This window comes from Plecotus auritus, assembly GCF_963455305.1.
Source record: "Plecotus auritus genome assembly, chromosome: 7".
Classification (NCBI taxonomy): domain Eukaryota; kingdom Metazoa; phylum Chordata; class Mammalia; order Chiroptera; family Vespertilionidae; genus Plecotus; species Plecotus auritus.
Window position 1 is genome coordinate 65,582,199 of NC_137774.1, and position 23,893 is coordinate 65,606,091.

General features: G+C 54.0%; 1 protein-coding gene across 4 annotated transcripts; it reads left to right on the forward strand.

The window, feature by feature from the left end:
* The first annotated feature begins 937 nt into the window (after positions 1-937).
* KDM8 (lysine demethylase 8) lies at positions 938-21,600 on the forward strand. 4 transcript variants are annotated; one of them, XM_080677931.1, is made up of 9 exons: positions 938-1,099; positions 2,309-2,831; positions 5,213-5,379; positions 7,148-7,280; positions 11,971-12,015; positions 17,232-17,381; positions 18,197-18,289; positions 18,368-18,553; positions 19,112-21,600. In XM_080677931.1, the coding sequence occupies exons 2-8, from the start codon at positions 2,337-2,339 to the stop codon at positions 18,530-18,532; spliced, it is 1,248 nt and encodes a 415-aa protein (XP_080534057.1). In that variant the 5' UTR covers positions 938-1,099; positions 2,309-2,336; the 3' UTR covers positions 18,533-18,553; positions 19,112-21,600. The 4 variants fall into 4 exon arrangements, with proteins under 4 accessions (XP_080534057.1, XP_080534055.1, XP_080534054.1 ...); XM_080677929.1 differs by having other exon boundaries at positions 18,197-18,553; XM_080677928.1 differs by having other exon boundaries at positions 18,197-21,600.
* Positions 21,601-23,893: the final 2,293 nt, after the last annotated feature.

Genomic DNA, 23,893 nt, shown 5'->3' on the forward strand with positions numbered 1-23,893 from the left:
TCAAGGCAGCCAGGCAGGAGGGAAGGCACAGGCCCCGCACTGAAATCCAGTCCTCACTCTCACAGGCCGCGGATGCAACACCTGGAGCTCAAAGTCCGCATGTGTCACTTTCCAAAAGTACAGGGTTTGGCCACTTTATTTCACCGACCTCGGTCTACCCCGCTGTAAAATTGAAAGCTCATAACCTTAGTTGTAAAGATTAGATAAAAATGATGGCTGTGAAGCTGTCATCGCAGAGGAAACGCAGGCAGGACCCATGTGGAAGAAAAACGGAAGCAGCCCAGCCGTGCGCGGCCTCGGACCTCAGGCCTTTAACCCGGACGGGCCCGCGGCACCCACCGCTCCTCCAGGCACTCCCTCCGACCCGACGAGACGTGAGAGTCGACACTCACTCCTCAAGCAAGCCTCTGACATCTCGGGGGTGTGGGGGCGGTACGGACCAATAGGAACGAGCCTCCGCGAGACGCGACGCGGCGCAGACGCGAGGAAGGTTAGCTCGAGTTACTCGAGAGGGCGACGTAACTCCTTCCACGAGGAGGGGAGAACTGCGCAGGCGTTGGATTAAGGAACCAATCCAGAGAGGATAGCTTCGCGCACGCGCCTTGGAAGTCTCGCGAGCGCAAGCGACTATCAACTCTCCGACTCTCAACGGTGGGTAGGAGAAAGGCCCTGCACATGAGCAGTGATTTTATTTCAGAATTTTGCGCATGCTTGCAAGCCAGGATGTTGTGCGCCTGCGCAGTTCATGTGTCGCCTTGCTTTGACTCTAGTGCGCCTGCGCGGTCTTTTGTTTCTTCCCAGTAGCTGCCGGACCAATCGGCGTTGTCTTCGGCCGGGAACTAGGCGGACTGGAAACGTTTGAACCGCAGAGTTCTGAATGGCCCGCCAGAGATGAACCCCGAGAGCGGCGCCGGGAAGGGAAAGGGTGTGAGGCCTGGGGTGGAGGGAGGGTGTGGGCAGGTGCCGCGCCTGGAGGGAGCCGGTGGGGCCCGCGCGCTGGGCGCCTTAAGGACCGGGCTTTCCCACTCGGTAGGAGCTAACTCGGCAGGAGCTAACTCGGCATCAGTATCGCGTTGTGCCCCTCAGGATGCAAAAAATGGTAAGTCACCTTGCTTAGGGGTAGCCGTCCAGGGGCGAGAGGGGTTGGGGTCACAGCGACAGAAAGAGTCCGTCCACCCAGTGCAGGTAGAGCCAAACACTAAACACGAGCGTTGAAGTGGAGAAATATTGGATACTTATTGATGAAGGGCGCCATCCAGGAGAAGGAACTTGGTTATAGATTAGTCGGGCAAAGGCACGAGACACTGTGGGTTAGGGGTTCCGGTTGTGCTGGGTGCTGATGATGAGAAGGTGCGGTGAGGGTAATGAATTTTTTCTTCAGATCTTGAGACCTTTGAGGTCTTTTCCGGGTCCCTATGTCTGGTCTCATGGGAAAATAGCCTGGGGGGTCATTCCACCTTAGGGCTCAGGAACTAAGCTGGCCAGAGGTGGGGACTGGGACACCATTAGCAGGCCCAGGCTACTGCCTTCTGATGCCTGGGGTGGAAGGGGGCAGGTCCTGATTATCCAGGGGAAAGGCTAGGTCTCTGAGGGGTATAGAGAGAGAAAGGGATAGGATTTCTAGAGAGAGGATTAAAAACTAAATCAGTCATAAGCACCTCAGTTTCAAATGGTACCCTGTTGTCAGGTTTCTTCCTGAGAAGTTAAGATCTCACTTTTTCAGTAGCCTTCGTTGAGTGCCTGCTGTGAGCCGGACGGCTTATAGGTTCCAGGGAAATGAAGAGAGATGTTTTATGCCCTGAAAGAGCTCACAAGCTAGTATTAGAGAGAGACATGTAAGCAGGTATTAGTGCTAAATGTGACAACTGCTATAAAAGACGCTCCAGGGCTGTTCAAACACAAAGCACTGCCTGAGAGTCTTGGCGGGCCCCTTCAATGGGTCACTGAAGGTGGGCTGAAGGTTGGATAGGTTTGCCAGAGAAGAGGGATAAATATTCTTCCTGAACAAATATTTATCCTGTGCCCACTGCATGCCTGGTATTGTGCCGGGCCCTGAAAATACAGTGGTGACCCCAGACAGATGGGGCCCTGCCCTCAGAGTTTATGCCTAGCAGAGGAATCCACTGTTGAAGAACCCTCCCACATGCACATGAGATGTAAAGGATAAGTGTAGGAAGCTGTAGGAACCTACAGGGGACCAAGTCTATATGTGGTCTCCCTCTCTCTATATATATATATTTTCTAAATCTCAGTGGTTGACATGGTGGCCACTAGATATCATCACAGTTTTTATTTCTTCCTCCACTAGCACTCGGCCTGAGCTGGTAGTGGGCCTGATGGCAGAAGACAGCAACCAAGACGCGCTGGCGGGGCCAGGGGCTCTCTGGGGGGCCCTCCGGGCGCTACTGCCCCACACTAAAGAAGAACTGCAGTTGGACCTCAGTGAGAGCGTGGAGAGGAGTGTGGTGGTGCTGCTGCAGCAAGCCACCAACCTCTTCTACGGGGGCAGAAGGAGCGAGTGTCTGCAGACGAGCGAGGCGGTCCTTGACTACTCCTGGGAGAAACTCAATACCGGGCTGTGGCAGGACGTGGACAAAGACTGGCGGCGGGTTTATGCCTTCGGCTGCCTCCTGAAAGCCATGTGTCTATGTGAAGCGCCTGGGGACGCGACCATCGTGGCCGCAGCCCTCAGAGTCTGTGACATGGGCCTGCTGATGGGAGCCGCCATCTTCGATGACATCCTCATTAAAGTCGCCGCCGTCCTCCAGGCGCACCTTCTCCCTGGGAAAAGGCCTGCCCAAGGTCCGGCCCCAGAGCAGCCCTGCTTAAAGGTATCTTGGTGGGATTGTCTGCGACCACACCTAACACAACCCAACAGTCCTGTTTTTCTGGAAGTGACAAGTCACCTCTCTGGCTGAAAATAGCATCTCCATCGACTGGGAAATAGAACAGCTCCATCTCTTTTCTCAATTTCTTCCAGTTTCTGCAGGCCCAGTGTCCTTTTGGGAGAGGGAGGGTGGCAGCTCTGTCATTCCTGAGAGAAACGGCTCAGGGATTGTGTGGTGAGAGTGCAGCCAGCTAGCCCATCTCTTGCAGCTTTTTGGTCAACTGGTTGAAGTATCGCCCACTTTCCTGGCTGCCTCTGTCTCTGTGCTGCTGAGTTTGGGAGATACCACAGTTAGCTCTCTTCTGGTCAGGTGGCTGATCAGTCCTGCCCTGTAGATCCTTGCACGTGTCCCTACTGCTATTTAAGTGCACGTGGCAAAGGATGGTTTACTGAGACGGCTTCAAAGCACAGTGCTGACACACAGACCTCTGGGCAAGTCTGTTCACAAGGAGGAAACAGATCTATAAAAATGTGTGGGGAAATGTTTGACCTCATCTTGGTTTTAAAAAATGCAAAAACAGGCAGTCATTTTTAGCTGTGAAATTATTAAATGAGCTTTTATACAATATCCAGCATTGCCAAGGGTGCCTTAGAGCTAAGTACATGGTGTGTTCACTGACCTTGGAGAGGGCAGGGCAGACATGTAGATCAAGGGACAAAAACCTGTCCCCTTGACCCATGTGTTACAGTGCCCTTTCCCATGCTAAGTCTGTCCCAAGGGCATATGGAGGTGGCTTCATGGCCAAGGTGGTACTCATGGTGTGGGTGGTGTTGGCCAGTGGATATGCTAATAGGTAAGTGCCTGAGAGCTCAGGCTCTGGAGCTAGCCTGCCTGGGCTCAAGCTCCCACACTGCCATTCACTACCGGTGAGTCGGGCAAGTGTCATAGTCCCTCTGTGCCCCCATTGCTCCTTTGCCTGTAAGAGGGGGTTTTCTCAGCAGCTTTATTGAGCACCAGCAGTGGCCCAGATGTGCCAGCCGCTAGGTGATGGTACAGAAGGGCCCAGGCCCTGTCTTCTCAGTGCTGACAGTCTAGTGAGGCTGTAAAAGGTGGGGGGAGGCAGCTTCAGAGGGGTGTTCAGGGAAGGCCTCTTTGACGAGGGGCATCTATATATATAAAAGCCTAATATGCAAAGTGTCCCCTGGGGAGTTCGACCAACCGGGAGTTCGATCAGTCACTATGACGTGCACTGACCACCAGGGGGTGGTGCAGAATGAAAGAAGGCCCCAGCCAGCAGCCGCTAGGGACCCTACCCATGCATGAATTTCGTGCACTGGGCCTCTAATGTGAACATAAAAGCCTGTTGTGACAGTGAAGAGAACAGGCAGGTGCAGGTCCCAGCACATCGTCTGCATGTAAGGATGTTAGGTGTGCTGCTGCCACTGCTACAAATGTGGAGAACTGGCTTGGGATCCAGCAATGGGGGCAGAGAACGCTGACACGCCAGGTGTCATCCTGTGTCCTTTACACATGAGAGCTCGTCTCCTAGTAGTTTAATAGATAAGGAAACTGAAGCTCAGGGACAGTAACTCATTCAGGTCAGTCAGTTGGGAGATGATTAAGTAAATTATGATGCAAACACTCCTAGGACATTGCAAGGACTGGTGGTATCGGGGAAACTGCTTTCGATAAATTATTGGACGGGAGAGGCAGAGTTGCTTGTTCATCATGAGTATGTTACCCGTGGATCAGCGATGAGTCTGTGAAATGGTGGGGAAGGAGCTAGAGAATGAGAAAGAATGCTCTTATGTTAGATGGTGGAGTGTGGGACAGTAAGTTCTCCTCTATTGCAGAATTTCTGTGAAAGCAACATATTACTTTTACTAGAGGCCTAATGCACAAAGATTCGTGCAAGAATGGGCCTTCCTTCCCCTGGCTGCTGGCACCACCTTTGCTCTCGTTGGAGCTGCCTTTCTGCCTTCCCACCTGCCCAGAGGCCCTGAGCAGCTGGGTTGGTGGGGAACGCCTGTGTCGTCGCCATGGTGACGACACAAGCATCCCGCCCCACCTCCAGCAGCTCCAAGCCTGTGTATGCAAATTAACCCATCATCTTTGTTGGGTTAATTTGCATACTCCTGATTGGGCATCACGAAGGTACGGTCAATTAGCATGTTACTCTTTTATTAGTGTAGATAATTGAACAAACATTGGAAATGACCTGGTAAAGAAAAAAATACCTTGCTCTCAGGAGAAGTGAACAGTAGCAGCAGTGGTAATAATGATAATAAATGTTAGCTATTATTGTTATTAATGACCCCAAAGCTCTCCTACCACTGATGCAAATTCCTTGGTGGTTGCCACCTGTTTCGTTTTATTTTAAACAGAAAGCCAGGAATGACCATGTTTCGATTCCCGATATGAGGTCAGAGAAAGCAGTCCCCCGGCTTCACTGTCCGTCCCTGCAGCATTTCAGGAAGCATTATTTGATTCCACAGACGCCTGTGATCTTGGAAGGCGTGGCCGACCATTGGCCGTGCATGAAGAAGTGGAGGTGGGTGGCTGCTGAGGGCCAGAGGTTCTCCCTCCCATTTCAGCATTCCCAGACTCCCTTCACTCTTCCCCAGCACCCCCAAGTAGCACAGCCCCTGGACACACCACTACCAGGCCCTGGGGTGGGTGGCTGAGGGTTAAACAACTGACAGCCCTGGCCTGGTGGCTCAGCTGGTTGGCACGTTGTCCCTTACACCAAAAGGTTGTGAGTTCAGCCCTGGCCAGTGGTGCTCAGTAGTTAGAGCATCAGCCTGCACACTGAAGGCTGCAGGGCAAGGGCACATACCTGGGTTGCAGGTTCAGTCCCCAGCCTTGGTCAGAGCACATTCGGGAAGCAACCAGTTGATGTGTCTCTCTCACAACATTGTTTCTCTCACTTTCTCTCTCCATCCCTCCCATCCACTCTCTCTAAAAATCAATGGAAAAATTACCCTCAGGTGAGGATTAACAACAAAAAAAGTTGTGGATTCAATTCTTGGTCAGGGCGCACTCCTAGGTTGCGGGTTCAATCCCTGGTCAGGGTGCATACAGGAAGCAACCAATTGATGTATTTCTCACGTCTTTCTCCCCCTTCATCTCTAAAATTAAAAAAATATAAATAGAGGGAAAAGGAGACTTATGTAATACTTTAAACAATAAAAAATAAATAAATCCTCGAGTGAGGATTAAAAACAAACAGCAACAGTCAGAGCTCTGGATCTCTGCCAGATCTAAGACTCTCACCCTCCCGTGTGCTTGTCCGAAACCATTTTTAATGCAGACTTCAGGGACAGTCCAGGGTTAAGTCTCCTACGCAGTTTTGTAGGATCTTGGGAATTTTGTGCACTTTCTCGAGGGCCCTGAGGTTTCAGAGTAGAAATAAGAACCGCAGAAACAGCCTGTCCCCTTCTCTGGGCACCTACGGCTCTTGTGTTTGCTTCCTCCTCACACCTGCCTGTAGTCCCACCTCAGGCTCAGGCACAGGGAGACAGGCAGCTGGAGAGTGGCTGTATTGCCATAACTGTGCATCTTTTTGGAAATAAGGAGGGTCTCTAGGGAAGTGTGAGCGAGTCAGCCTGTCATGGTGGTAGCCATGTGGAGGGAGTGGCTCCCACTGAGACAAAGGAGGAGCTCTGACTGCAGCAGCCCACGACCCAGCAAGCATGCAGCATGCGTGCCAGGAATGTTTCACTGTGCCAGGCATGTTACATGTTTCACTGCATGCCAGTAGTGTTGCATGTTTGCTGCATGCCAGGCGTGGTACATGTTTCACTGCATACCAGGCGCCAGACAGGCCCTTGCCATGTTTAACCTTCTTTATCCTCGTTCCTGTGGGACACGCACAGTTGTCACCAGCATTTTGCAGTGATGAACAGAGGTTCAGCGAGGTTAGGTAACTTGCTCAAGATCCCCAGGTCTATTGCCACAGGGTCTGGAGACAATGCCGGGCCACCAGGGTTGAGACCCAGGCACTTCTCCACCCTGTCCTGTCGGCCATTTACTCAACTGAGTGACAAGGCGTGCAGAGAGAAGGCTCCTGGCAAGCTGTGAGCAGAGCAGCCTGGGGAGAACTTAGGCAAATGAGGTTTATTGGATCTGTCTGCAAAGCCACCCAGCGCCAGGTGGGCAGAGCCTCACCCCTGCCCGTGTGGTCTAGTCAGTGCAATGGGGGTGGCAGCTTCCACCTCACAAGTGGTCATGCTGAGAGGAGACCAGTGTGCAGCGTGCTTAGCAGCGTGCCCTGCAAGCACGAGCAATAGTGATGAAATGACGTATCTATTTTCTAATAGCTTGGAGTATATACAAGAAATTGCTGGCTGCCGGACTGTCCCAGTGGAAGTGGGCTCCAGGTACACCGACGAGGAATGGTCCCAGAGGCTCATGACGGTCAGTGAGTTCATCGGCTGCTACATCCTGAATGAGGTGTGTCATTCTGACTCCTTTCTAATACTTATGGGGGGGACACGTTACATTTGGGCACATAACCTCCGTGCACTGCCCTGGAGGATTGGGAGTAGTCAGTCTCTAAGAGTCTTGTCCAGAGACGGCCACAGCCAGGAAGGCAGGCTGCTCGATAGGCAGGTGGGCACGTGACATGACTTGAGGGGCTCGTTTAAAAAACTTCGTTGTACATTTCAGTGTTTTGAGTATATTCTAAGATTGTGCAACCATCCCTACTATGTAATTCCAGAACATTTTTATCACTCCCAAAAGAAACCCCAAACTAAGTAATAGTCGCTCCCCACTCCCTTTTCCCCCATCTCTAGGCACCTGCTAACCCGCTACTGTTTCTATGGTTTTGCCAGTTCTGGGCATTTCCTATAGATGTAGTCAGGCAACATGTGGCCCTCTGTGTCTGGCTTCTGTCACTGAGCATCATGTTTCCAAGGCTCATCCAGGTTGTAGCATCTGTCATGCTGCCCTTCATTCCTTTTTATGGCTGATCATATTCCATTGTATGGAGACTACATGTTGTTTATCCATTTGTCAGTTGATGGGCTTTTGAGCTGTGTGCACTTTTCATCAGTATCAAGGGTGGCTCAGTTGGCTGGAGCATCATCCCGTACACCAAAAAGGTTGTGGGTTCGATTCCCTGTCGGCACAAAGCTAGGTTGCGGGTTCAATCCCCAGTCAGAGTGCATATGGGAGGCAACCAATCGATGTTTCTCTCTCATACATCTCTCTCTCCTTCCTCTCCCTCTAAAAATCAATAAAAGCATATCCTCGGGTGAAGATTTAAAAAAGATGTTGCGGGCACATCCTTGGTTGCTGTGAACATTCGTGTACAGTTTTGTGTGGACATTGTTTTGGTTTCTGTTAGGAATATACTAAGTGGAATTGCTGGTGACGCCACGTGGTAGCTCTGTGTTCAACCTTCTGAGGAACTAACTGCCAAACTGTCTTCCAAAGCCTCTGCGCCACATTGTCGTTTCAGATTCTTACTATTAAGGCCAGTGGCAGAGGATGCAGCTTGTCTGCCCAGGGGCCTGATCCATCCCTGTTGGCCGGGACAAGGGGAGCCTGTAAGTGGGTGCCCGGACCCTTCAGGGGAGGGGTTTCCACCCACACCTGTGGTAGGCAAGGTGTTCACAAGATGTGCGCCATTAGCATCAGTGCTTTGCAGCTCTTCTGCCTTCCCCGGCAGCCTGCCCCCAGCCCGGTAGGCTCTGTAGAGCTCTCACCGATTTGGTCATGGGTCTGCTGCATTGACGGTCCAGGACAGTGACCATGGGGCTAAGGTTTCCTCTCTTGGCCTTCTCACCATTGTGACTGAACTGACGGACCACCCCGTGACCCTTCCTGACCCCATCTCTGTGCTCCTACATTTCCCCTCCTCCAGGGCACTCGGTGTGGTTTTCTTGGCTGCGGGCTCCTCTGGCAGGGCTCACAGACGTCCTTCCATTCCTGCTTCTGCGTTCCTCCCGACCCCATCTCTGCTAGTTCACTATCACCAGGAGGCCTGGAAAGAGAGCTGTGGGCTAGAGACGCGCCGTGCGCACGTCCACCTCTGCTGTAGACATACGCCCCCGCAGGCCTGGGATGTCTCCCTCCACCGGGAGGAAGCCTGCTTGCTCGGCAGAGGCGGAACCAGAGGGTGTGCGCGGGTCAGGATGTGCGTTTGGGGTTCAGGCAGAACAGCACTGCATCCATCACGGGCCCTGGCTGGCTGTGTGTCATTGGCTGGTTATTTAACCTCTCGGGTCGCCAGTGCCCTGACCTTTGGTTAGTTAGGGTCAGTTGGGATTAGTGAGAGGTTACCGACGCTTGCTTGCTAGAGTAGCACGTGGAGCTCCAAGCACAGCGCACGCTCAGTTACCGTGGCCTTCGGTGTCCTCTGCGCCAGAGGGCGGAGGTCACGTCACATCTGGCTCTGCCCAGCGCTTAGCGCAGGGTCTGGCATTTTGTAAACTGTTTGTGGGAAGGAAGAGAGAATGAGGGCGTGCCTGGCATCCCTACACTCCTCCAATGGATCCTCACCGAGGCCCAGGCGCCTGCAGAGAAGCCCTCCACCTGGACCGGTGTGTGAAACTGACCTTTTCACACAATGATAACCTCCAAAGATGTAGGAAAATGGGTGCTCACATTAATTGCTACAAAGAGTCTGAATCCATGGTCGGCAAATTGCGGCTCGCGAGCCACATGCGGCTCTTCGGCCCCTTGAATGTGCCTCTTCCACAAAATACCATGGCCTGGGCGAGTCTATTTTGAAGAAGTGGTGTTAGAAGAAGTTTAAGTTTAAAAAATTTGGCTCTCTTGCCAAAACCGGTTTGGCTCAGTGGATAGAGCGTCAGCCTGCGGACTGAAGGGTCCCGGGTTCGATTCCGGTCAAGGGCATGTACCTTGGTTGCGGGCACATCCCCAGTGGGAGGTGTGCAGGAGGCAGCTGATCGATGTTTCTCTCTCATCGATGTTTCTAGCTCTCTATCCCTCTCCCTTCCTCTCTGTAAAATATCAATAATGTGTGTGTGTGTGTGTGTGTGTGTGTGTGTGTATATATATATATATATATATAAATTTGGCTCTCAGAAGAAATTTCAATCGTTATACTGTTGATATTTGGCTCTGTTGACTAATGAGTTTGCCGACCACAGGTCTAAATCATTTAACTTTGGGTCAAATAACTTGGCAGAAGCTATGAAAATTTAAGAAACACATACTCCTTGACTCAGTTCTGCTTTTGGACATCGCTGTAACCTGCAGCTTCCCTGGCCCTTCTCTGCTCTCGTCTCCTGCTGAGCGTTGTTTCCTGGCAGTAATTAAACCTGCCGCTGCTGGAACCGCCACAGCCACCCTTGGTTTCATGGTTTGGCAAAGTGTTCGCTTCCACCACCATAGGGGCCCGAGCTTCTGCCTCCACAGCTTCCTCCTTTCATGGGTCCAACATGTGAAGACTGAGTGTTGTAATTGCCAAAATCACTGTAGCTTCCGCCACCCCCAAAACTGCTTCCATCATTACCAAATCCATGACAGCTCCTATCCCCACTGCCACCAAAGCCACTCAGCCACAAAGTTCCCTCCAAAACACCTCCACGGCCACCTCCGAAGTTTCCACAGCTCTTTGACCTCTTTGTCCATCTCTTGCTTGGACAGGGCTCTGCCTACTTCTCAGTGTGGCCATTCGCAGGATGGCATTTCCGAATGATAGTCTTGTCTATAGAGTCCGGTCATCAGAAGGTTACCAAAGCAAACCTCTCCTCTCGCCACTGCCTGGCTCAGTCATAATTTCAGTCACTCCATTTCCCACAGTTCAGAATAGCCTCTTAGGTGAGTTCTCCAGTGCCTTCTTCAATGCCACCAGCAGAAATCTTCCTCACAGTGCGGTGGGCACCTGGTCTTTGAGATCCCTGTGGACACCGCCCTCTGGTTCCACACTCTTCCACCCTCGCTGGCCTGGCATTCGTGGCTGCATCCACCTGTTCCACAGTGGCATCGTGACAAACCCAGAGCCTCGGGGGCGCTTGGTGGTTGATCTCATCACAGCCTGAGCGTCCCCCTAGCTCAGAAGGGCTCCTCCTGCCCTAGCTGGTTTGGTTCAGTGGATAGAGCGTTGGCCTGCAGACTGAAGGGTCCTGGGTTCGATTCCAGTCAAGGCACATGCCTGGGTTGCGGGCTCAATCCCCAGTAGGGGGGCAAGCAGGAGGCAGCCAATCAATGATTCTCTCTCATCATTGATGTTTCTATCTCTCTCTCCCTTCCTCTCTGAAATCAATAAAAAAAATACATATTTAAAAGAAAGAAAGAAAGAAAGAAAGAAAGAAAGAAAGAAAGAAAGAAAGAAAGGCTCCTCCAACTCACCTCGTTTGTTTCAAAGCTCAAACCTCCGATGAAGAGCCTTGGCAGCTGTTGGCTCTTTGCGAGACTCAGACTTAGCAGGCTTGACGACTGCGGGAGGGGAGACCAGCGATGCTGACTCTGCAGCTCCACGCAGAAAGGAGTGATCTAACCAATGTATCTGCCCTTTTTAAATTGATTTTAGAGAGAGGAAGGTAGAGAAACATCAATTATTTCTGCATTCATTGGTTGATTCTTGTATGTGCCCCGCATAGGGATCCAGCCAACAATCTTGGTGTATGGGGACAATGCTCCAACGCAGTGGTCGGCAAACTCATTAGTCAACAGAGCCAAATATCAACAGTACAACGATTGAAATTTCTTTTGAGAGCCAAATTTTTTAAACTTAAACTTCTTCTAACGCCACTTCTTCAAAATAGACTTGCCCAGGCCGTGGTATTTTGTGGAAGAGCCACACTCAAGGGGCCAAAGAGCCGCATGTGGCTCGCGAGCCGCAGTTTGCCGACCACGGCTCTAACCAACTCAGCTACCCGGCCAGGGCCTGCCCCTTCATTTTTCATTTGAGTTAACTGAGCCGTGGGCACAGGCTGACAAACTCCAGCAACTTCTGGCAGAGGCAGCACCGGTCCTGAGATCACATCAGCCACTGGGAGGGAGGAGGGGTCCAGCAGGACAGAGGAGGGCCCTCTGGGTGTCTGCCGGGGCTGGGGCAGGGGCATGTGGGTGCTGAGAGCCAGCTAAACAGTAGTAGCACCTGGAGGGCGCCCATCACCACTAATGGGCTTTCTGTGTCGCCTCTGTTTTTTCTCTAATGGACCAGCCGAGGGACGTCGGGTACCTGGCCCAGCACCAGCTCTTTGACCAGGTAAGTCTGAGACTGCGCTCCTCTGCCCTTCGCTCTCAGCTCCCCTGCTCCCTTCCTGGGCTCTGACCCCAGAGGGCAGCAAAGGGTTGCAGCCTCATTTGCCACCCACTGGTGCTGCTCCCTGCAGAGAGCAGACTGACGCCCTGTGCACTGCCCTCCTCACCAGCAGGTGGCAGGAGAGCAGACAAGGCCACCAGGCCTGAGAGGCCGGGTGTGCTGAGCCCAGGGCCGCGGGGGGGCGGGGGGCGGTACACAAGCATCAGATGTGGTCAGAACTGGAGAAGGAGTCCCGGGCAGCAGGCAAGGGCAGCAGACTGACCTGATCCAGGAAGAGCGAGTCGCTACCTTCCCTGCAGCAGTTTTCTGGGCAGGTCTTGGCACCGCCCTCACCACGTCTCAAATGTCCCCCATCAAGGCTTCTCCCCACCCTGGGCCTGCGACTCGTGGCCGGGGCCGGGTTTGATTCCTGAGTACCCAGCCCTGGTGGGCCGGATTTAAGGCCCCGAGGACACACTTGCTGAAGACTGAATGAGGAATGGGGCTCAGCGAGGCCAGAGGCAGGAGGAGCTCCCAGCGAGCAGTGCCTCACTCAGAGGCCAGAGGGGCCCAGTGGAATGGCCGTGTGCTGGGCACATCAACCAGCCTGGGAGGGTTTGTCCGGAATTGCAGAGCAAGGAGCCTTGTGAGGTTTTTAACAGGAGGGTTCCTAGTAAGAGGCGGTATTTCCAACGGAATCCAGCAGGACAGCCAGGGAGCCGGGGTACTTGTGAGGGACAGTGACGGGGCGGTGGGAGGTGAGGGGGGGCACAGCATAGGGAGCAGAGGTGCCGCTGTCACAAATCAGTGCCTGTGAACAGACAGCAGAGCACAGCCCCAGCCAGCATGGACATCACTGGAAGCTCCCAGCAATGTGGCCTCCATCCCTGGGCTCGGTGGCTGGGCTTGAGATCACAGGGGCTCCAGAGCCGCTAAACTTGGAGCTCACGAAGCGGTCATGGGAGCTCAGGACCTGCTGGCTGTGGGAGGTGAGAAAACCAGGGTGCAGGACTATGTAAAGGATGCTCTTAGGTGTGCTGAGGACGGGAAATGCCACAAAAGGTAGCAGTGATTGTCTGTGGGCGTTGAACGGTCTTTTACTTCTCATATCTGTAGTTTCCAGATCATCTAGGATGAGTATGTACGCTCATCATAATGAGAAAAGGTAGACTTGTTTTTAAATGCAAATCACATGAGAAGCAAGGAAAGGGATAGGAATGAGGGTGCGCTCCGTTTCCAATGCCGTTCACTGAGGACGCCGGGCAGCCAGAGGGGGCTCGTCCTGGGGAAGGGAGTGAAGTTCGGCTTTCTGTCCAGACCCTTCCGTGTGCCCACCCCTCACTTCTCACTCAGCACTTGGGGGTGTAGCTGGGCCAGGACCCCAGGCCACGAGGGAGTGGGCTTCTCTGTAGGCCTCTGTGCGCCAAGCACTGGGCTCTGCCCTGGATACGGGGCTAAAGATGTCAGAGTCCTTCCCTGCCCCCGTGGACCTAAGACCATCACCTCAGATGGTGATGAGGCCCCAGAGAAAGTAAGGGCCTCCCAGGGGGAGGCTGGCGGGAGAGCGGGCTCTCTGGGTGGGGCCGCCAGGGAAGGTGTCTCGGGGTAACATTGGAGCAGGGACCCAGTGAGCAGTGGCCAGCCATGTGAGGAGGTAAGAGAAGGGCGGCTGGCGAGGAGAGCAACAGGAGTGAACTTTCACCTTCAAGGGGCAGGAGCAGCAGGTGGGGGCTGAGAGTTAGGTGGGGCTGGGAGAGGAAGGACAGTTTTCTGAATGTGATGGGGGACTAGAGGGTGGTGTTTCCAGCATGTGGGGTGCTGGCACCTGGACACTGGTGGGTAGCCGAGGTTGAAGGAAAGGGAGCAATCAAGGAAGATTCCTAGATTTGGGAGCCAATCGACTCATTCGATGAAGCTGAGGAATCCAGGAGAGATGCTGGTGTGGTCTCAGCCAGGCCAGAGATGCTCCCGGCGGGGGGGGCGGGGGAGGGCTGGCAAAAGGAATGCCCAGGGAGGGAGGGCAGCTCCCACAGGGCGGGCGAGGCCAGGCAAGTGAGTGAGTGGCAGGACCACAGCCAAGCATGGGCTGGGCCCCTGTCTGCCAGCGCTGTCCTCACTGCCTGTCCTGACGGGGTTGGGTGAGGGGGTCCCAGGTTCAGTAGGGGCTGCACCAGCCTCCAGGAACCTCCATCCCAAAGTTAAAGAGGGCTGGGTGGGCTATGTTGTCTTTTCCCCAGGCCTCCCGTATTAGGGTTCACAGGTCCTGCCTCCTGAACTCTTTTGCTAAGAGGAGAAGGGGGTTCTAATTGATCAGCCCCTACTGTGTGATCCTAAGACCTCCGTCACACTGGGCACAGCCTCCCATGGGGTTCGTGAGCCACAGGAATCTTGGCTCCCTGCCCCGAAGCAGCCATCTGACTAGAACAAGAGGAAGCTGTTTTAAGAGAAGCTTGTGATTATTTTGAAGATGTTTTGGCTGTTGCCCGTAGTCTTTATCTGGGGTCCCCGGGAGCATTTTCACCTCTGCTGTTCAGAGCGTGGTGGGGAAGTGTGAGCAGCCCAGCCCCAGGGCGTCATGCAGGGCAGAGAGGCTGGCGGCCTCTACGTTGCTCTCCGGGCCTTCTCTGCCCACGTGAGGCTCAGGGCCTCCCACTCCAACCTCTTGTCCCAGTGTCTCTTACTGACTTCCTCCCAGAGACCCCGGGTTTAGGATATATTGGCTACTGCACTGGGCCTGCTTTTAACTATAAGTTGTATTACCAGGGGGTTTCTTCTCTTGGGGTCTCTGAATCCTGGGCCAGTGCTCTGATAACATTAACCAATCACCTTTCGAAAATCCTGATGATGTCATCAGGAACCAGTGAGCTTCTCAGCATTCCACTAGGCCTGGTATGGGGTGATCCCCAGAAACCGCGAACAGGGCCTTCTCCCTTAGCCCAGAGCAGTGCCCACAGACCCGTTTCTGTGTCTACACCGGCTGCTGGAGACTGACTTAACCGCAGACTGCAGTGTCTGGTCAGGGTGCCTGTAAAAATTCCAGCTGTGCTCAGCACGCCGAACTCGCAGTAGCCGCACTACAGGAATAGCGTGGCCAGTCTCCCTGCCCAGGACGCCTGGCACCTGGCCACTGGGCACCTTCAGACCAGGCGCTTTCTCTGAAAGCACCTGGGTTGAGTATCAGAGGCGGTTCTTGGCCATTTCCATCCCTCTCAGGCTGGGAAGTGCCCCTGGGCTCAGAGCTGGCCCCACCAGGGGCTTGTGAGGGACCCACACTCCCTCGGGGTGGGGCTGGAGGCTGCTCTGGTGGGGCCAGCACTGGGGGTCGGTTCAGGAGGTGGATTCATTCGGGGAGAGGTGTCTTCACAGGGAGCCACTGGCTGGTTCTTTCCACATGAGGCCAGGACCAGCGCGCCCTGCCCGCACTGCCAGGGTTGCCCGCGATGGCAGTGGTCCTGAGGCTTTGGGACATTCAAGGGAAACGGAAGCCTGGGCCCAAAAGGAATCACATGTGTTAAAGCCATAAAGGAAATCAGGTTGAGTATAAAATGGGCTGGGCTTGCAGCGGAAATGTCCAATAGGTGGTCTCTCCTCACTCATTGCACGCACACTGTCTGTCTCAGGCGGTTCCTGCACCCAGCCTGCATGCCGGCTTTGGAAACCCTCCTGGGCTTTTAAAAGGAGGAAGCCACCTTGATTTTCAGTGTCCTCCTTTCATCCTCCTCCTGAGGCAAAGATGTCAGACTGCCTCTGCCCAAAAGAGGGTGTGGGCTGGGGAGGCAGGGCGGTGAGAAAGCAGCAGAGGGGACAGTCTTAAAGTACATCTTATCAGATGCATTGATGTCAGACAAGGTGGCAGACACTGATGGTGTGGGCAGGGAGCCCACAGCGCCTGCTGCCTGCTTTCTCGTGCAGCCTCCTCCTCCTGGGAGCAGTACATCACAGCCTCGTGAGGCACTGCAACCCCCCACATGGGAGCGCAGCGCGAGCTCGCTTCCATCTGTCAAATACGCAGGCTTTTGAAGCCTTGTGCACAGGACCGCCTTGCTATCTGAATGGTTTCCCGCATGGTGCACCAGCAGCCCAGCGTGGGCACCCCTTCCACCACATCCTCACCACGCTGGCTGCTGTCACCTCTTCAGTCTGATTGGTGGGAGACGATACCATCTCATTTGGATTTTTTGCTAAAGGGACTGAACCACACCTTTATTCTAATTCAGGGGTCCTCAAACTTTTTAAACAGGGGGCCAGTTCACTGTCCCTCAGACCGTTGGAGGGCTGGACTATAGTTTAAAAAAAAAAACTATGAACAAATTCCTATGCGCACTGCGGGCCCGGGACAAGTCGGCTGCTAAGCAGGACAGGCAGCGGCACCCGGCGGGCCGGATAAATGTCCTCGGCAGCCGCATGTGGCCCGCGGGCCGTAGTTTGAGGACCCCTGTTAGTGTGTATTCTCTCGTTTTTGTCCTTTGTATTGGGATCCTTATCATGTACATGTGAACTGTGTACATTAACCCTTACTTAACACAGGTGCTCAAGTAGGGTGCCTGGTCTATTGGTCTTTATAATTAAATTACTTAGCGTGTGCCGGCTGTCCTTGCTTTACCATTAGTAAATCTGGGAACTCCCCCTCCAGAGATGTTGCGATCGTCAGTCCCATTTTCTTTTTGTTTGTTCTTTAACTTGATATTTTAAAATAATTAACTCTTTAGAAAATTACTAACTGAAAGAAAAAAATTACCAACTGGTTTAACCTTTTTTAAAGGGTGAATTAAACCCATTAAAGGCACATTTTATAAGAAATTATATTCACGTAGATTGCCTGAGCCCCCTTGTGCAGCCTCAGAGGGGAGATGAGCGCATTTAAGTGAAAATGTCCAGACGCCCCTAACTGGTTTATCTTTAAGTACAAAGACAAAGCACTGGTGTTAGGTTTTTTAAAAGGAAACAAACATAAAATGCATATGACGTGGAAACAAATCGGACATAAAATCATAGCTCTTCCCTAGTGATTATATTTTTCAAATTGCGTTTTAAATTCCTGTCCAGCACGTGTGGGTCCAGTTGTATATTACACAGGAGGACAGCGTGTATTTGGCCCTTCTGTCAGGTAGTCATGTGACTTCTGGGCTGGCGTGGCCCTGGCCTGGCTTCGCCTCCCAGGTCTGTTCTGCCACCAACAGATCCCAGAGCTGAAGCAGGACATCAGCATCCCTGACTACTGCTGCCTGGGCGACGGGGAGGAGGAAGAGATCACCATCAACGCCTGGTTTGGGCCCCCAGGCACCGTGTCCCCCCTTCATCAGGATCCCCAGCAGAACTTCCTGGCCCAGGTGGGAGTCGCTCCAGAGCACCTGCCGCTTCCTGCACCTGGCCTAGCCCGCGCCCACGCCATTATCCACCTTTACACACCAGAGAGTTGAACCACCAACAGGGCTGTGGACACAGGAAGGCAGGAATGGCACCAGGCTGGGGCGTGTGGGGCTGCTTCCAGATGTGCTTCCTGGACAGCCGGCTCATCCTCGGGCCCAACGCCTCACTCCCACAGAACAGGCCCCACACCGCCTCATGGCTGCCTCCCCTCCCGCCCCTGCCTGGCTGGCCTCTCCCTGCCAGAACCCTCCACATGAGGAGCAGCTGCTTGGCCCCTGGTTTTCCTGAGACCCAGAAGAGGGCAGCTTGTGCAGCCGCCTTAGTGTTTCCTAAGCACAGGGTCGAACCCATGGGAACATGCCTCCAGCCAGGCGGATGGGTGCACAGAGCAGGCTACCCCCTGCACACTGCTCAGTTCTAGCGCTTTGTGAACCGGGCAGCTCACGCCGCCTCACCGGCCCTGTGCTCTGTGGTGGAGAGAACCCGCCCCCTTGCTATGGGGTCGCAGCTGGTCCACGTGAAGCACTGGGATGGTGGCTGTCACAGCGTGCCTAGCGATCGGCCACAGTGACAGGCGCTGGTTTACAGTGGACCTGGAGGGACAGATGCTGAACTCAGAACATATGCAGCAGGGATGGGGCTGTCTGGTGCAGGGAGCAGCGTGTAGAAGGTGCAGAGAGGCAGGGAGAACGTGGGTTCAGGGACCTGCAGTCAGTGTGGGACAGCGGCGGGAGGTGAGGTTGCAGCCGGCTCATTGATGGTCACTCTCTTTCAGGTGCTTGGGAGGAAATACATCCGCCTATATTCCCCGCAGGAATCGGAAGCTGTATATCCTCATGACACGCACCTTCTTCATAACACAAGCCAGGTGGGACCCCATGTGGCATCGCAGCTCCTCCACCCACTGTCTCTGGAGACCAGGCATGACTTCCTTTGCTCTCTCCAGGTTGACGTGGAGAATCCTGACCTGGAGAAGTTCCCCAAGTTTGCTGAGGCCCCGTTCCTGTCATGCATCCTGTCCCCGGGAGAGCTCCTGTTCATCCCCGTTAAATACTGGCATTACGTGCGGGCCCTGGACCTGAGCTTCTCCGTCAGCTTCTGGTGGTCATAGGCCTGCTCTGCGCCCGGCCAGGTGTGTGCAGTGAGAGCCCAGGACATTCCAGGCCATACGTCAAGGCGTGGGCATGATAAGGCCTGACGTGTTTGGGAAACGGGCGGGCAGCGTGTGCCCTGGCAGAGCCTGAGCTCTGAGGTTGGCTGCCTGGGTCCAAACCCAGACCCATTGCTTAAGTGCCATGTGATTTGGGCAAGTGTGTCTCCACCTGGAAAACAAGGCACTGGTCCTCATCACAGGGGGTCTGGGAGGTGGAGCGTGTGCAGAGCCTGGACAGTCATGCTTGTCACACAGCTGTCATGACGGGGCCTCTTCACACCGTAGCCTGCAGGCCCTGGAGCCAGGTGGGCATGGCCCTGGTCATGGGGAGAGTCCTTGCCAGCTTGCCGAAGATCTCAGACCTCTGCTGGGCAATGGGAAGTCCACGGACATTCTTCCTTTTGGTGGTTACTTTTTTTTATTATTATTCATTGATTTTGGAGAGGAAGGGGGAGAGAGACATTCGTTTGTTATATATGCGTTCATTGGTTGACTCTTACATGACTGGGGATTGAACCTACAACCTTGGCATATCAGGACGACACTCCAGCCGAGCTCCGTTTCCGAGCTGTCACTGCTGAGGTGTGACCTGCCTCCGGGAACTGCGCGGATCTCCTCAGCATGGTGCATTCCCTGGGCGCCCTCCCAGGAGGCTGTTCCCAAAGCAAGAAAGCGAGCCCTCACCAGCACCGAGCAGCCTCTCCTGCCCCCCGGGGACTGCAGCCTCCCAGCTCACTGCTCTCTGGGGAGAGGCCCGGACATCAGGCTTTCCATGTACGTTTACTTGTTCGTATAAATGTGTTGGTTTTGTTTGTATAAACATAGTGTGTTGTTTGTGTTTGACCATTAAGACTTTCCCCAGCCCTGTGACTGCAGGCAGGCAGGCAGATCCCAACAGCTGACACCAGAAACGCCCCGGGCCTGCTTGCCGGCCACGAGATCCCCAAGTGCCACTTATGCAGAACTGCCTGGAGTTGACACTTGTCACACCATGACCGTGAGGTAAACAGTAATCTGCTCCAAACCAGTCATAAAAGTACAATCTTCCCCTGACTGGTGTGCTCAGTGGTCAGAGCACAGGCCCGAGCACTAAAGGGTTGTGAGTTCGATTCCCAGTCAAGGGCATGTACCTGGGTTGCGGGTTCGATCCTCAGTTGGGGTGCATGCGGGAGGCAACCAATCAATGTATCTCTCTCTAAAAATCAATGGAAAAATGTCCTTGGGAGAGGAATAACAACAACAAAAGTACTATAATCTTACTGATACTCAAAAATACACAGTTAGGACAAAGCTCCCAGCTAAATTACAGCAACTTGTTTAAAATTCACACTCCGTGTTGAGAAGGAGGATGTCCTGCTGGCTGACAGTTTAGCTCGACAGGATCGCAGCAGCCCAGCCTTATACACTCAAGCACGCCGCTGGGTCTGCTCATCCCTCTTCTGGAGGTCCGTCCCAGGAGACAGCAGACGGCCGGTCAGAGACACATGTACTCAGTGACCATGGCATCACCTATAACAGCAGGTGCTAAGGGAGAAGCCCCACTGTTTACCTTTTCAATACACACGAGGCTCTTGGGATACTCCTGACACTTCAGCTCACCAGATGGGGGGCACCAAGCAATTCTGCAACACCAGCTAGGTGTCCCTCAGTTTACTTCGGTTCTGACATGTCTCCCGGAGGAGTGTCAGATCCCACAGGGTAAGGGCTATCCCACAAGGCTGTTCTGGGCAGGCAGCACTTGGGCACCGAGGACAGGACAGAACAGGCTGTTCCCAGGCCTCGGGCAGACAGATGGGGGCAGGGGAGGGGCAGTCAAATTCGTTGGCAGTAATCACGGTGCTGGAGGCTGGTGGGGCCATGTGAGGTGGTCACGGAGGAGGAAGAATGGGACCGCGAGAGTTGAGGGCATCTGGAAGGACACACAGAAGACACAGTGTGAGCCTGGAGGCAGGGGGACAGCTCCTGCATCTGGGATTGCAAGAGGCCAGGATGGGGTGAGGGCCATGGCAAGGATAAAATCAAAGGTCATGGAGTCGAGGCTGTGCCGGCTCTGACTGCCAGCGGCTGGGGCTCACTGGTGGCAGAAACCCAGGTCAGGCCCATTTAAGCAGAAATAAAGCAGGTTAGTGGCTCTGTGACAGGGATGCTATGGAGGAAGCCCAGGTTCAGGCTTCTCCCTCCTGCCACACTGCTGGCCTGGCCCTGGTTTCAGTCTCTCCTCTGGCAGGCGGGTCTCCCCAGGGGAGAAGGTGACCCAGCTGGTCAGCTCCACATCCTCCAGCACCAGGACCCGACCTGCAGGCTCAGAAATCCCAGGCCACCCGGTAACTAGGAGAGGGGTGGAAAGTCGGTGGTGAAAGCTGAAATAGCGGCTAATTTAACTGGCCAAGGAGATTGAACTTGATCACAAAGGTCTCGGGGTTTCAGAGATTTGAGCAGAGACTTGGAATAAACACAAGAAAGCTGGCTGGTGGCAGGGAGGTGGAGCTGACCTGGTAAGTGAGCTCAGGTGGGCAGCATGCACGGAGGACGGCCAACACCAGAGCTAAAGAATGGAGTTGAGCTCTGAGCAACTGCCTGTGCGGATTTCCTCCCCTATCTGGCATCATTAATAGTTATTCACCTAACGTTCCATACGAAGAATTTCCAGCAAATAACACCACTGAAGGTAGTGAGGCATGGCAGCTGCTGGCCATGGAGGAGCGTAACGCAGGGGCCTAGAGCAGAACTCACCCTTCACAGGGGAGGGTGGCTGCGGCTCCAGCTCCGCCACGGGCCCAGCCTTCGCAGCTGCCCATTCCTGTGGAAGAACAGGGGTTCATCTGGAATGTGATTCTAACGTCAGGGACCAGAGGAGAGATCATTCAAACCTGACGTGGCCCTAGCCCAGTGGTCAGCAAACCGCCGCGGCTCACGAGCCACATGCGGCTCTTTGGCCCCTTGAGTGTGGCTCTTCCACAAAATACCATGTGCGGGCACACACGTACAGTGCGGTTGAAACTTCGTGGCCCATGCACAGAAGTCAGTTTGAGGCCTGGGCGAGTCTATTTTGAAGAAGTGACGTTAGAACACTCAAGGGGCCAAAGAGCCGCATGTGGCTCACGAACCGCGGTTTGCCAACCACTGCCCTAGCCGGTTTGGTTCAATGGATAAAGCAGCCTGCGGACTAAAGGGTCCCAGGTTCAATTCCAGTCAAGGTTATGTGACCGCGTTGCGGGCTTGATCCCCAGTAGGGGACCTGCAGGAGTCAGCCAATCAATGATTCTCTCTCATCACTGATGTTTCTATCTCTCCCTTCCTCTCTGAAATCAATTTAAAAAAAAAAAAAAATATATATATATATATATATATATATACACACACACACACACATACATACATACACACACACACACACACACACATATACTAGAGGCCCGGTGCATGAAATTTGTGCACTGGGGGGGGGTTGTCCCTCAGCCCAACCTGCACCCTCTCCAATCTGGGACCCCTTGGGGGATGTCCAACTGCCTGATTGCCGCTAACCGCTTCTGCCTGCCAGCCTGATCACCCCCTAACCACTCCCCTGCCAGCCTGATCAACGCCTAACTGCTCCCCTGCCAGCCCGATTGTCCCCAACTGCCCTCCCCTGACAACCCAGTCACCCCCAAATGCCCTCCCCTGCATATTTCCTCTTTATTAGATAGGGTTTTTTCTTTAACATATTCAACAGCCCTAACTGGTTTGGCTAGGTGGGTGGAGCATCGGCCTACAGAATCAAGGGTCCCAGGTTCGATTCCGGTCAAGGGCATGTACCTTGGTTGGGGGAACATACCCAGTGGGGAGTGTGCAGGAGACAGCTGATCGATGTCTCTCTGTCATAGATGTTTCTAGCTCTCTATCCCTTTTTCTTCCTCTCTGTAAAAAAAATCAATAAAATATATATTTTTTAAAAACATTTAAGATTCCTCCAAATCTGCCTGGCTGGTGTGATTCAGTGGTTAAGACCCCAGGCTGCCACCGCTGGCAGGGGGATCGCGCCGTGGGGTTGCGCGCCTCAGCCGGGCTGAGACCCCAGCCCAGGCTGCTGCCGCTGGGAGGGAGATCGGGCCGTGGGGAGTGAATTTGTTTTTATTTTTTATAAAGGGTCAGGAGGGCCTCTGGGCAGCATTCCACCAGGCCGCTTACTCTGCAGGCTCTCAGCAGCAGCCCTCCCTGAGACTGGGGGACTCCGGCAGGCTAAGAGGACTGGGCGCCGCCATCTTGTGGCTATAGGTGCGGCCATTTTGTTGTGGAGTGACGGTTAATTTGCATATTACTCTTTTATTAGATAGGATATATATATTTTTTTAAACTGACATGGAGGCCTACCTACCTCAAGCAAACACCCCTTGTCAGATGGGCGTATCCTCTGGGTAAGGCTCCAGTGTCGCCTAGATATGCAGCTAGAATTGCGATCAGCTTGGGGAAAAGTGCCAAACTGCTGTCCCCTTAGCCCAGGGCAGGTGTTGGCATGAGGACCCACTGCCCAACCATCAGACAGGGACTGAGCCGGATGAGGCCCCTCCCGTGGTGGTTCACACTGACATGGGGGCCAGGTGAGGACAGTGTCAATGGGATAGTGCTGAGTGATGAGTGCGATGCAGACAACAGAGCAAGGACACAAGTTAAAATGTGACAAGGAAGGGTTGGTGGGGAGGAGCCTTCATGAAGGCTCCAAGAGCAGGTGCAACAGTCCTGAGGCAGGAAAGCGTCAGCCTTGGGCGAGGAGGAGCCAGTGCAATGGGGGCAGCAGGAGAAAGGCAGGGGCAGGGGCAGGTGGGCAGGGGCCTGGCTATAGCAGCAGAGGGAAGGACGGGGCTAAGCCAGGGAGACAGGTGGGCTGCATGTTGCTGTGTGAGAAGGGCCTGAAAGGGGGCAGACAGGAAATCCGAAGAGCAGGGAGTGTTGGTCGTCATTAACTCCTGAGCGACTGTCAGGGGCTACAGAGCAGTGGACAGGCTGTGCAGGGAGTGGGCAGGCCATCACAACAGCCTTGAGTGCCAGGCAAGGACTTTGGGGTTTTGCATGAGGGTTTTGGGTGGGCCGGGCCAAGGAGCCCTCAGGAAGTGCAGGTTGGTATGAGCCCAGGAGAGACTGGTAGCAGGAGGGCCAGTGTCCCCAGCAGCAAGGAACTCAGAGCTCCTGGGTCAGTTAGGACTCAGGTGAACCTGCAGGGAAGACCCTGCCTCCCCTTGGCAGTTAAGACCAGCCACTTGCCAGGACAAACGAGCTGCCCTGCCCCGACTCCGGGGGCAGAGGGGGGGGGGGGTGCGGGTTCGGTTTGCTCTTAGCCCCAGC

Coding starts and splice junctions, on each gene's coding strand:
- KDM8 (XM_080677928.1), top strand. CDS start 2,337: ATGGCAGAAGACAGCAACCAAGACGCGCTGGCGGGGCCAGGGGCTCTC. Junction 2,832..5,212: donor CAGAGCAGCCCTGCTTAAAG/GTATCTTGGTGG, acceptor TATTTTAAACAG/AAAGCCAGGAATGACCATGT. Junction 7,281..11,970: donor GCTGCTACATCCTGAATGAG/GTGTGTCATTCT, acceptor CTAATGGACCAG/CCGAGGGACGTCGGGTACCT.